General features: G+C 37.0%; 2 protein-coding genes across 5 annotated transcripts in view; both read left to right on the forward strand.

The window, feature by feature from the left end:
- Positions 1 to 14,379, forward strand: part of LOC126369717 (uncharacterized) — a 259,915-nt gene that overhangs the window by 209,230 nt on the left and 36,306 nt on the right. The window lies entirely within an intron of this gene.
- LOC126369706 (uncharacterized) lies at positions 1,314 to 2,243 on the forward strand. Its single transcript, XM_050014275.1, has one exon. It carries the CDS (start codon positions 1,347 to 1,349, stop codon positions 2,097 to 2,099), a length of 753 nt encoding a protein of 250 aa, XP_049870232.1. The 5' UTR covers positions 1,314 to 1,346; the 3' UTR covers positions 2,100 to 2,243.

Here is a 14,379-nt window from a genome sequence, read left to right on the forward strand (position 1 = left end):
ACACTGTAATTTTAGTACCAATCTGTCTGACGATCTCGATAGCAAAATGTCTATATTCTGGGAGCTAGAAGAACTGCCTAAACGCCCGCTTCTTAATGAGAGTGAGAAAGAGTGTGAACGGCACTTTCTATCCAATCTTATTCGAGCAGAGGACGGCCGTTTCTGCGTGCGATTGCCCTTGAAAGATACGCCAGTCAGTCTCGGCGATTCCTACATACTAACTTGTCTTCGTGGCAACACGTACCTACCTCCAGCAATCCGGCTGACTTCATCTCACGTGGTGTCTCCGCTGAGAAGCTACCCAATCTCAGCATGGGGTGGTCTGGTCCCTCCTTCCTCGCGCTCGATCAATCCCTGTGGCGGCCGGTACCTGCAACAAAAAACAATATTAACCACTTACCTGAGATGAAAGTCCTATCCACGACGTCAGCCGATAATCCCGTACTCGCGGACGATTCTACTCCAATCTCCACTCTTCCTGCGACGACAGCAGACGATCCCGTACTTACGGACGACTCCCATTCGATCTCCAACTATCCTGAAACAAATACAATAAAAAGTACAATAAAAAACAATAATAACTATGACTACAATCACTTACCTTCGATGAACATCTCGTTACCGACGCAAGTCGACGATCCTTTCGTGTCGTTTGTAAACTTCTCTCGTTTCAGCAAGCTAAAGCGTACTTACGCCTACGTTCTCAGGTTCGTGCACAATCTTAAGCACCCATCTTCAAAAATTAAAGGGCCTCTGAACGTCGAGGAGCTGCAGAAGTCGTTTTCTATTCTTCTCAGGCACGCACAAATGCAATCCTTTCCTAAGGAATATTCTACTCTATCTAATCAGCAATCTATAAGTTCTAAAAACAATCTTCTATCCCTCACGCCTTTTTTAGATAAAGAGGGAGTCATGCGAGTGGGTGGTAGGCTCGATTCTTCTACTTACAGCTTTACTAAAAAGCATCCTGCCATCCTAGACTCCAATCACCATCTCACTAAATTAATCTTCCAGTACGAGCACCTCCGCCTGCTGCACGCCGGGCCGGCCCTCATGCTGAGCACGGTCCGGGAGTACGTGTGGCCCACCAGTGGGCGTCGCCTAGCTCGCGCCGTGGCGCGCGCCTGCGTGGCGTGCCGCCGCCTGCGGCCCGCGCCGCTGGCGCCGCGCATGGCCCACCTGCCCGCGCAGCGCGTCACACCTGCACCGGCCTTCCAAACCATAGGCATGGACTATGCGGGTCCATTTACAATACTCAACAAGAAGGGGCGCGGCGCTCGCACTACAAAATGTTCATTTGTTTCCGCTACAAATGCGTACATTTGGAGGCAGTTAGCGATCTCTCCATGGAGGCATTCATTCTATCTTTTAGGCGCTTTATATCGCGGCGAGGTAAGCCACTGGAAGTGTTTTCTGATAACGGCAGGAATTTCGTAGCCGCCGCCAAAGAAATCAATAAATTCATTAATGATAACGTGAACAATCTGTCCGATTTTGCAGCGAATGAAGGTATCAAATTCAATTTCCATCCTGCCTATGCTCCTCATTTCTCTGGGTTAGCGGAAGCTGGCATTAAGTCAGCTAAGCATCATATTAAACGCGTATTGGGGCTCGCTAACTTAACCTTCGAAGAGTTGACTACGCTATTCGCGCAGGTTGAGGCTACAATGAACAGCCGTCCCCTCTATCCTCTATCTTCCTCCCCTCAAGATTTCCTTCCTCTCACCCCAGGTCACTTCTTGATTGGCCGGCCGATGACGTCACTACCATCACCTGCAATACCCGAAGACACGTCGCGCACCATACAATCACGGTACAAGAGGTTGGAAATGCTACGTCAGTCATTCTGGAGAAGATGGCAGCACGATTATATCGCTGAGCTCCAACTAAGGACAAAATGGAAAGAAAATCATAACAATTTGAAAATCGGAGATCTCGTTATCATCCAAGAAGACAACGTGCCCCCGCTGTGCTGGCGTCTCGGACGAATCAAGCAACTATACCCCGGTGCAGACGGCATAGCTCGTGTGGCGGACATCAATACAACGAGAGGCTGCGTGCGACGAGCCCTTACGCGCCTCTGCCCGCTGCTCCCATAACCGGGCCCCGAGTATGTTCACGCCAACGTGAACGCACCATAATACTGAAAAACGGCAACACCGATGAAGTTCCGGTCCCGGTCCCGGTCTTCTTTCAATTCACTCTCTACGCTACGATCTATCTCCGCGTCACGCACGTAACAATGTAACTATCGCGTACGCGCACAACACAAAATGTACCATTATCAAGACAATAAACAATCCCCCTCAAGACGAAGGTTTCATTGAAGCAATCCTATCTGCTAAACATCTACAACACAACAAACAATAACCCCACGCCGGAGCTACTGCAGCGCCGACAATTATGGATCATTGTTATCTGAAATAAAGAAATTTTAATTTTTTTTTTTTTATGCCATTGACACAACGCAGAAGAAATATTATATTTAGTTACACCAAGAAATGTATTTTTAGGTACATAAAGGTGTAGTAACAACAGTTGAAAAATACTTAAAAGCTAATACCAGTAAATATACTTCAACTTAAAAATAGATAAGAACAAATTTACTTTCATGATGCACATATAAAATTGTACATGGCTGATGGACTGAGAGAGAATAAAGCACATAAAATGCTGCTATTTAGCAATCCGTGATTGTCAGAAAGTTAACCATAACATTGTGCTAAACACGATCTAATATTCTATCGTGGGGGCTGTGAAGTAGACCAACTTCAGCAACCCTGTAGTCAGAGTTATTAATGACCCGCTAAAGGCTCCTGACATGACCCATGTAACGATGACTACTTAAATCAGTAAGTACCACACGATCTATGGCTGATTAGATAACTTGTTCGCCATACAATATGGATCATCAATCTATTTTAAGACTCTATTACCAAGTATATCTATAGTTATCGTGGTATATGTAAAGTTTTCTTACACCTTGTTTAAATTGTGAAAGTATGATTTATTTGATGTACCTACTATTGTTTTGTCTAGTACATTTACCTTGTTACTTTTATCTTTCGACTAGTACACCTCTTTCTGTTTCTAGTTAGCTAAATCCACCACTATCTTGATATAAAAAAAACAATCAATTACGTTACATCTGATATGTTTACTTAGATTTCCTAATGACTCGGGAAGTCCCTTGAATGTTATCTGTCACCTTGTCGTGCTAAAAATAATTACCTCCTTACCGTATCTTGATAGGAAGTGCAACGTCTAATCTGTCAGCCTACTTATTCTGATAAAAATAAATCGTGATTCACAACAAACTTCCTATCATGTGGTCTATGTCACTTCTCTACTGGACTAGCAAAGAAAACCATTGGCGGCCGTAGGGCGATGTAAACGGTGCTATCGCACCGGGCGCCGTTTTAGGGGGGCACCAAAATCAGCCAAGACGGGACCACACTGGTTGGTAGCCCTGGATTTACAGGGGAGTAACTGGATTGGGCACACCTGCTCTATGAATAAGACCTCTTAGCAGCCACATAAAACTCATACATTTAATGGAAGGCTTTAAACGACATTTTTAAAAGATTCAATTATGTATATTTAGCCACTGTGAGGTCTCGCAACATCTAAATATTATGCTAGGGCCGCCACTGAACAAAACCAAAGAATGCGTTAATCTGTTTATTATCCCGGACATGTCGTAAAAGTTTACTAAGGGATTATGTTCTCTTCAATGTGCGGTTTAACGTTAGCTGTTAATATAAGATGCCTACACAAATGTGTATAGGGTTTAATTACACTGTGTGGGACCTATTTATTCTGCTATTGGTAGAGCTTTAACACGATAACCTACATTTTCTTGATAGCTTTCTAGGCGCGTGTGATTTGCACATTAAATTACTTGTCGCCACAGAACAAATGTTACCTGTACCATGAAAAAAAATATTGAGTCCGCTTACCTGACGTGAATCCGGTCCGGTTTTATTTACTGAAGCATCTGCCAGTTCCTCCAGTCTGCAGAGCAAACTATCCCAATTACAGATAAAAATCACATAGCGATTGAAACACATTCCTCAGGTATGAGGGTTTCTTCACTGAGTTTTCCTTTGCCGTTGGGTACATGATTGGAATCATTTAAGATCCAATCATTATTATGAAAACAAACTTGAATATCGATGGTTTCTGACCGTATAATTTCAAGAAATATGTCTAGTAAATTATCACTTGTTTCAATATCAATTACCAACTTGACATTGTCCAATATCTATCCACACATTACGTACCCTCCGTAGGTAGTTATTTGTTATCTGAACTCTAGTTAATTACAGACTTGCAAAATAGGGTCATTTAAGATCAGCACGTATTAAATATCAAAAGATCTTTATCATTGAAATTGTATAAAGTTAACAATTAGAATTGAGGAATATTATAGATGATACATTTTTAAGTCCCGAGTTCGGAATCTTAGTACTAGTTATTAAGATTTGATACCATGCAGAACAATACAGTGCACAATATATTAAGAAGGCATAAGAGAAAGTTGAAATAATAATTGCAAAATGAAAAGATAAAAAAACATAGCCCCTGAACACAGATTGTTTAGGAATGCTAGAAAAACTTTAAAATTGATGATAAAAATCTGTTAGGCTGTATTTCAAATTGAAGACTTGACTATCAATCGCTACTTATTTGTTAAATATAATTATAACATTTGTTAAAGAGCTAAATTTTGTAGATACAGTCTTAATGTGGCCTAAGGTATTTGTATCGATTAATCGATCGCTTGATTAAATTGAATTTGAATTATATTTTTTTAAATAAGAGGACAAAGTTAGAAACAAAAAAAATAATCACACTTTGCCTCTGAACTCCATATACTGATAATGGGACCATTCCATAATGTATGTAGGTAGTTATAGGCACCACGAAAACGTCACGTGTACGCCACATACAAGACTCGTGCCGGCGATAGTAACGATCTCCTTGTAAGGTTTTCATAGTAATTGCGTTTAGTTTCCATTACTCTGCTATCCAAGTCCAATAGTACAAAGTGCAGTCGATTGTTGTTGTTGTTTCACGTGAGGCCGATTATCAGCGCGTAAGTTAGGTTAGGTTAGGTTAGAAAAATGGTCATTCGAATCGAAATATAAAAAAATGTTGGGACCTACAATAGGCAACGTTATTATTTTCAAAAATATTCATAAGTAAATCATTATTTATCTACCAATACAATAAGTATCTATACGTATTCTGTTCAGGGGGGTTAAACAGGCTACATCGAAGCAATTCATCTACAAAAGCAATATTGCAATTAAGTGAGTGCGCAATGCAAACAAATGTCAAATAGCATTATTGCTTTTTTTAGATGAATTGCTTCGATGTGCACATTTTAAGCCCCCAAATCACATTCCTTCGCACCCAATTACTTATTTTCTTTACCAAATCTATCAATATAAGTAATTACGTACTTATTGTAAAATTAAAATTGAACATGCCATAGAATATAAATCAGTGGCGTAAGTTCGGTTGTGTGACGTGCTTTAACTCAGATGTATATAAGATATAGGGCTAAATAGAAAAACATGATCAAAGTCCAACAAAGTACAAAATACTATCTGATATTATTCTATCCTACAGATATACGTAATATCACTTTGTTTCGATACTTTCTTTGGATTTATAAAAACTGTTACTGATTATATAATCACGATCTAATTATGTTTTTGTGTTATTTTCAGGTAAGTAACTCGACATTCCACTGTGGGACACGCAGGGCAGGCCGTGCAGGTAAAAGTTTTATAGAAGCATGTGCGTTCAAGTGAAACAGATTTGGTTCCATCGTGGGTTGGGATGTTCAAGATGTTACACTCAAAATAATGTGCTTTGTTTGAGTATGCAAGGTGTATCGACATGTTTTCTATAGGACAGGTGATAGAAACAACGAAATGAAAAAAAAATTAACTACAGAAAGATGGTGATAAATAAAGTGTTTTAGAATTCCTACCAGTAGTGGGTAATCAAACTATCCTTTTATTGAAGATAATATAGAGCGTGCTAAAATGTGGTATGTAGATGACAGATAGACAAACAACAAGATTGATAGCAATGCGTAGAAAGAATCTCCTACTATAGGTATTTGGCTTATATGTACTTACTGATATCAGCATACTTAGTTACCTTAACTTATCTAGGTATGATAGATCGGAAGTAGTTTTCAAAGCAGTTCTTATTTTGATTGATAATAAACTCAACGAACAGATTTCGCAATGTTACTTATCGTCACCTTAAAGTCAAAACCTTGTAAACACCTTTTTGAAAAATCACATTTAATGTGGTTTTTGTTAACAAAACTTCGCAATCGACAACTTGGTTCAATCCAGATAAAAATTATGGTCTCAATACTTGGAATTAAATTAATGAAAGAAATCGAGGTTTTGTAGAAGAAAATCACATAAGAATGAGGTTTTGAAAATAGGCGCTTACGATGTTTTCATTGTAAGGTGACGTTATGATGGAAATACAAACTTTTCCACTATTACTAGCATGAGGAGCACCATGTTCATGATCAGAAGTGCATGATAATAGTTGTGAATCACAATTTCTAATGAGTGCTTCATATTCAATTTATATAATAACGTTAACTGAAACGTGATCGTGATTCATGCGTTTGTTTTTATTACCGAACTATAGCACTACTTGGTCACAGATTACTAAATAGTTTATCCTGGGGCTTCTATAACATTAATGTTTAGTTCTCACTCTCTTAGGGTGGTATTAATAAACTAATTTCAGCTTTAAGACTGCTCTCAAGTGCATATCAATGTGACAGTTCTTATATAAAAACAGGGACTTGAGCATGGTCTTGAGGGGTAGTATGTACTCAGCTGAGATTGGTTTATTAATACCACCCTTAGACAAAAATTTCATTTCTATCAATGGCAGCGTTTGCGCTTCTTGGTCTACAAGTTTCAGCAGTAGTATTGTTTATTTGGTATAGGTTCACCTTTATCCACAGTTTCACAATGGCGTAATAGTAATTAAGTGACGATGCGCCGGAGTCGATCTATTCTGTAACCTAACGCCGACATTTATAAGAATTTCAAAGCCTTCCTCCAACGTTAATGTAATTTAAAACTCCATACGACGTTTCTGATATAGAAGAGTGATTGGAATAATAATCAAAAAGATACGCTGAAAAACTGTAACTAACTGAAAGTAGGTATAATGTCGAGGAAAATAAGTTGAATTATTTTCTGTCTGTTTATTTGCGGGTAACAGGAAAACATAAACCACCACACCCACAGGGCCGGATAATAACTTAGCATTTTCAAAAACCCACATTATTTAAATATAATATTTTTTATTGATTTTTTCCTCACTGTTTATAATTTTATGCTAATGTTAATGGCGCTTTTGCATCTGTTTGTTAGTTTTTAACAATTGCAATAAAATATTCACTAATGAGTGATATTAATTTAAGGTTTGTTTCAAATAGCCAGCAGTGATGATTGATGATTGTTTTTGTATTCAAGCAAATATTTTAACACCGAGACAGATATTTCGTTTTTTTGCACACTAGATGTAACCTGGTAATATAAGAGTCATCTGGCCAAGTGGCGAATCGCCAGAAACCAACTAGTGAAGACAAAGCCTTTCAAAACATAGACTTGATGCAATTTATGGTCCAGTAGTATTGAAACAGACATGATAACATAATTTTACTAAAATTAATCTAACCTAAACAAAAAAACTGTGGCATAAAAACTGCGCACATTTTTATTAAAGTGCCAGATTATTCCTCACACATGAGTTAGTAATCAATTTAGTTCTAAAACCTGACTCTACTGATTTGCGAGATAAAGTTATCGTTAAAAATTGCGTTTGCCTAACCTCTTTACGTCATCACTATCTAGATATTGAGGATAAAGATTACTAAAATGTGTAATATTTAGATTAACCAAACTGCGCCTGATCGTTTGCATGGGAAAGTTATCTATAACGTTTAATGAAAAAGGTTTCTAGAACTTTATTGAATTGCGATAAAGTTAAAAACAAGGTGCTATTCTGGAACATAACTAATTTCGAAATTTCGAAAACTTTTAGATAATGAAACAGCACATGCTAGTAGCACCATGACTTCATACAAATAGATCATCATTAATTTAAGAGCTACGCTCTTCTCGGTGTGTTGTGTGAGGGGGTTTTTTTTTGTAGCATTCTTCATGCTACTTTTTTAGGGGAAAGAAGCGGCTAAGCGGCGCAAGCGGTCTCCTCTTGCCTTCCGCCCCAAATAGAAATATAAATAAATATGCGCACAAAAACACTATTTGACGGTTCAAAACATAGACTTCTATTACATTTGTAATAATCACAATAATATATTGCCCCAACCCAATAGCCCAGTTTCCTTTGTCTCTATAATCTGCAACAGCCCTACTCGAACTGAGGATTGTCTTTGGGTGCACTCCCATAGTGCATACAGGGATAATCACCGGTTGGTGTCACACCATATTTAGATTAAATTGTCTTAAGGGGCGTTTACGTGTTGGCTTCAGCCACACACACGCCTTTCAAAAGTCCGGGACTTCGTAGGCTCGAGGTATGGAGATGACATACAAATAACAATAATAATAAAATAATAATACTTACTTACATCACTTTTATGTTTATGTAATCGTGTTTGTAATGCCTATATTTTGAAACGAACCCATAAATCAGTTGCGTATCATCAGCTTTATTAGACGATTTTATCCCTCTTATCTGTTTATCGCAGTGGTCATACGCGTCTGTTTATAAACTAAATGAAATCATGCATGACATTATTTGTGTATGATGACAAAATTTACTTAGTAAGTTATTTTCTTATCCTTATGGGAGAAACGTCTCCGAATCGAGTGGAAATTACCTACAGATTAAGTAATCCTATGTACGAATGGTAAGTACTACAACATTTCCAACTAAACATTATTTTGTGATAGTAAGACCCCATTAAATACTAATTTAGCGCCACCTGTGGCAATTCTAGGAAAAGCGGGGCAGCTTTATCGTACACTCTAATATCATGTCACCCGAATACCAAACACTCCACAGTTAGGTGAACTACTTTACCGACCACCCACACTGAATGCGCGGGCGCGGTTTGGTTAAACTCTTAGTAGTGCTGCGTTGCTAGCATTTCACCATACGGTTCATCATTTGCCGTCCAAGGACTTCATACCAACTCAAATCGTAGCTTCTGAATCAACTTGTGTCCAATAAAAAAAAACAGAATTATTTGTGTCTTTGTTCACTATATTAATGACTATAGGCGTGGATTTACACATAGGTACATGTTACAGAGACACGGCACAATGCGGATCTTTGAGCGACGACGCATACGAAACATCACCTCCGCATGAACGCTTGTAAACATCGCCATATGTTTGTTTGTATCGCACTGCATTTCCATAAACGAGGCTTTACAGTCTAAGTAAGTAATATTATGTGTAGGTGCAATAGAAGAATAAGGGCTAAATATCGCGCCCGCTTCCGCACCCGCGCGTACTTTGTAAACGGTGCATCACTAATCTACTATCGGAGTTCAGGGAACTTAGACTGGTATGATTCACGCATTGTGTGAAATAAGGGTAATAGAAAAAGCGACAAACCCGGTTTGGCTTGAATTTAGCGCGGTCGTTTCTTGTGAAAGGACCATGACGATGGATTAAATTGCGTGGCTTAGGTCTAGGCGAAAATAAATTATATTATACACACATGCTGTGCTATAATGTGTGATACTGGCAGATATTACTTATTTGAAATTTTGAATTCTTTTAGAATACGTCTGTTGTTTTCGGCGAGATGGCATTTGACGACGGCCATAACACTCATAGGAACCTACAATTCGATAAAAAGTTTTATATTATGTTGAATTATAAAATTCACCTACACTCATATTGGCACACGTTGCGTATTTACTTATGTAGTACTTTGTGATATCATACTTGCACTTCTGCTCAAGAAGTTTAATGTACATAAGTATAAATTCCAAGATGTGTTATTATTTTCCATAGTTTCTTTATAACTACTTTGTAATATTGAATACTTATTCATATACGTACCTATCTTATTATTATGAATAATATTGCATTGTAATTTTATAGTGGTACTTATGTAGTTGAACATTTTAACCCCATATTCAATAACTCTAAGTTCAAAATAATTCAGTTTAATAACTGCTGAAGTCAATCATCACACGAGACATAGCCATGTGACTCTATTGGTTACCAATCGACCTACAAAACGAATGTTATTGAATCAAATAAATCTTTAAATCACCTCACCTAAGGTTGTATTTAGATTGGACAGATTTGACAGATTGCGAGACTACATTAACCGTCCCACTGCTGGAGAGTGGTGAACGATAAACTGATGATGAATCTTTATATTAATAATATAAGTAAACACAAAGTACTCCACCAAGGAGAACGCAAAAATAAAAAGGTTTTATATCAGTATACAAAGAAGGACAGAGTAATCAATCATCATGTTGGTTGACTATTATATAATGATAACCATCTATCATCCTATATATACTCCCGATCTTTGGACTTCGTGGAAACACGTAGTTTAATAAATAGAACGGGAAAATTTATACCATCTATTCAACAAACTTACTGCTTTCATTCGAAACAACTACTGCTCTCCCAGCCGTCGTTTCTCGCTCGTCGTCCTCAGTCAGATGGTCGGTTTAAACTCACAGTACCCTGAACATACTATGCGGTATCGCCTTGGCATACTTTATGGTCAGTAATTATGTACTATGCTTCCTCACACCATCATTCAGTACGTACACCGATTGCAGAATTCTGAGGGTCGAGTCGCGTTTCAATACGCAAAAGAACATTAGATAGAAAACAATGCGATACTACAATGGGAAATTGCTAGAGAATCATTTATCATCAGTTGCAAAATGTAGGCAAATGTGTATTGAGTCAAAATATTGAAATCCATTCTAAATGCTGTACGTCATGATCACTTAATGTCATAAAAAAACAGTTATATGTACTCAAACCCAATGCTAGGTTGTTGATTTAGTTTGATGCCACAAACACATAATTTGACAATCGTCGTCTTTACTTGATTTATAGCAAGGAACAATTGAACACATTTATCTGTGTTATGCCACTACTTTGTGTGTATGAGCACTATTATGTAATCTATGGTGTATGCGCTATGGATGCTCCAGTTCAAAAGTTTTTCCACAATCTTCATTGATCCATACTTATTTGCAGTTGCGACAACTGGCATGTTTTTCCTGTCTATTGTATACTTCCGTTTCAGTAACTATCGCTTCATTGAGACTATTTCTTACACTTAAACTGGGAACTCTCATCTGATAATTCTTATATTGATTTGCGTCTTTTGTCAAAAAACAAAAATCATCTTCCATACGTAAATATTTTGAGATTCATCAGGTACTTGTATTCTTGACTTTGTTTTGTAGGAGTTAGGGTAATCTGCAAACACTGAAAATAATACTTTTTAGTCGTTAAAACTCACTAAATAAATATGTCTAGGTATTCTATTCCCACATTGAATTTATCTAACGAAGAGAATTCAATTCGCTTTAGTTAGTTTGAAAATATTCCATAGTTCAACCACGCTGAGCCTTGAAGCAGCTGTACAGCATGTCCGCAGCTGTTGCTGGTACCTAAATGCCATGCAATTAGAATCATTGAAAGGAACCCAAACATTTCATAAGCGATGACTAATACGCGTTGTTGCAACTTAGCTTGTCCTCAATACAAACTGAACTTGACATCCATCGAGTGGGTGTCGTTTGGTCGGCCCTTTGACACAGTTTCTTTAATCGAATTGCATACGTTTCATTTTCGTACTTCATTTTAACTTGATTTTGAAGGTCTCTTTCTTCATCTGTCTCTATTCAATATACCTACATACTGGTTACTTAGTTCAACTCTTTTGTAGTATCTATTTGATTCAACTATTTTTAGTAACTATCGGTATCTTGGGCATTACATTTTATGTGGTAGTTTTTTGTTATACTTACCAATTTTATTTTGGCTTAAAGGCCTTGCAGTACTATACTATACAAGGCAAATTGTGATCATTCAATTAAGTTGCCAAAAAATGACACCCCGATATTTTTACAGCCAATTATGTTGGATTATTTAGAGGACCCAAATCAAGAAAGTTAGATAGGATTAGAAAGTGAGTGACAGTAAAGAAAGTAAGAGTGTCATGGCTATCTATCTGTCGTAAACATTGAATAGCTGTAACTTATATTTTTTTATAGTTTTATGGTACTAACTCATTATCTAGTTATGTCAGGCATTTCATTTTGTAATCATGCAGATAAAGTAGTCGTTTGGTAGTAAAAATGGCTTATCAGTTTTAAGTCACGCGACGATTGCAAAAAAAATAAATATATTTTTGCAACATAATATAAACAGTCCAAAACAAATTAAGATGGTCCTAACCCAAAATAATAAATTCGTCAGAGTGATCGCATCATACACAATATCCAATATTTACAAGAAATTTACAAGAAAAACACGCAGATTACGAAAGCAAGCGACGCAAGCGCAAGTAACGTAACTGAGTTACGGAGGACAAGTCATGCACTGATTGCTTAGAACAAAATTATAAACACGGCAACAGGTTCCTAGAAATAATGCTAACATAGATAATAACAATAGGATACCACATTAGACAGAACATTGGAAAGAACTGTGAATATAATATTTAAATAAATATATGAGCATTGCTACACGACAAAATCAAATGAACTCATTTATTAAACAAAAAGCTGGACTTGTACTTTTTGATCTTAATAACTAAGTATTGTGTAATGTTTCAGTTCCGATGAAACCTAAACATGCTGTTTTGACTCACAGCATACGCAAAAAATACAAATGAGGTTACCAGACAGTGAATCAATCGCCTTCCTGGAATGATACGGTTTACTATACATTTACACCATAGTATACGTTGTGATGACTAATATCGTGATTTTTTTAGAAATTCATACCTAAATTAGCAATTCTTACAAACATACAACAAATCAAAGTAAAGATAGAAAAGATCATTCATATTGGTAAGTATAGGCAGAGGCCAAAGAATTCTCAAATATTACACATGTTGCTTGTTGTGTGAATGCACCGCAAATATTTATGTGACATTAAATTTTGTTAATAATACGTATTTCTTACCTTTACTTGAGATTATAATTCTATTGTTTCAAGATATTCACGTGTTTTTACAAAGTCTACTTTTAGACTATAGAATGTGATTTTAGATGTGATTTATGTGTGATCTTCTTTGTGTCACGTTTCTTAAGGTGTACTTAAAAAGAATAGACCATTTATTTTTATTTGTCACGTGATTTTGTGTGGTTATTGTTTAGAACACGTGCTTTAAAGTTTTTTTTGTTGACATGCGTATCTAACGCTACTTCGCCAGTTTCACTAGGTGCATATTTGCAATTTGATTTACGTAATACAACTAACTCGAACAAGATTGATGTCAATAATAAATGAGTACGTTTTAAAGGCTGTGAGGCTTAATTGTTTTCATTATACGACAAATGACGTTATTAGAATAAAAAATAATATAACACCAAACATTAGGTATTATTATTTTTTGATAGGATTTACAAGCACCTACTACAAGCTGTACGTACATAAAATACAATAATCATCCAATGATTCAATAGTAACTGGTATACATAAAATATATTCTTATGTTTCTAGGCGCCTAACATCCGTAGCAGCTGGAGTGCGCAGACGCCGATCCGTCGCGCTAGTCGTTATTGTAATGAGGTCACTGAAATTGCCTCGCATGTGATCTTGACGTGATACTGAATTAGGAGAACCGTTTACTGATTTAGAAGAACCCACACCCGTAGTTGATTCTCTAGCTGGACAGGGGATTTCAGCGTGTTTTTTTTTAAATTTACCTCTTATGACATTCACTATCTTCGAAGATGAAGCAAATACTTTGCAACAAAATGAAAGTGAAAAATAATACCTCAGCAACGGTTTGTTTTGTGTTTTTATCAACTCCACCCACATCTGCATATGTTGTTGTCTCACGACCTTCTCTTCACTTTTGAATATTAATCATCAAGACAAGACCAGTATCCTTTTCGGGTCATGCAGTGAAAGTATCCGTACTTATCTTTCGATCAACTAAAAAATAGGTTTAATTTGGTGCTTACAGTGTAGATTTTCCAATCCTAGGTATTATTATCACTAGTGTTAACTAATGAGGTGTTTAGGCAACTAGTATTGCCAACCTTGAAATGTAGACTGATGATAGATGACCTATTTATTCACACGTTGAATTTGTGTCCTCTAACATGATGGACTAATGTTA

This window comes from Pectinophora gossypiella, chromosome 9 (genome assembly GCF_024362695.1).
Source record: "Pectinophora gossypiella chromosome 9, ilPecGoss1.1, whole genome shotgun sequence".
Taxonomy (NCBI): domain Eukaryota; kingdom Metazoa; phylum Arthropoda; class Insecta; order Lepidoptera; family Gelechiidae; genus Pectinophora; species Pectinophora gossypiella.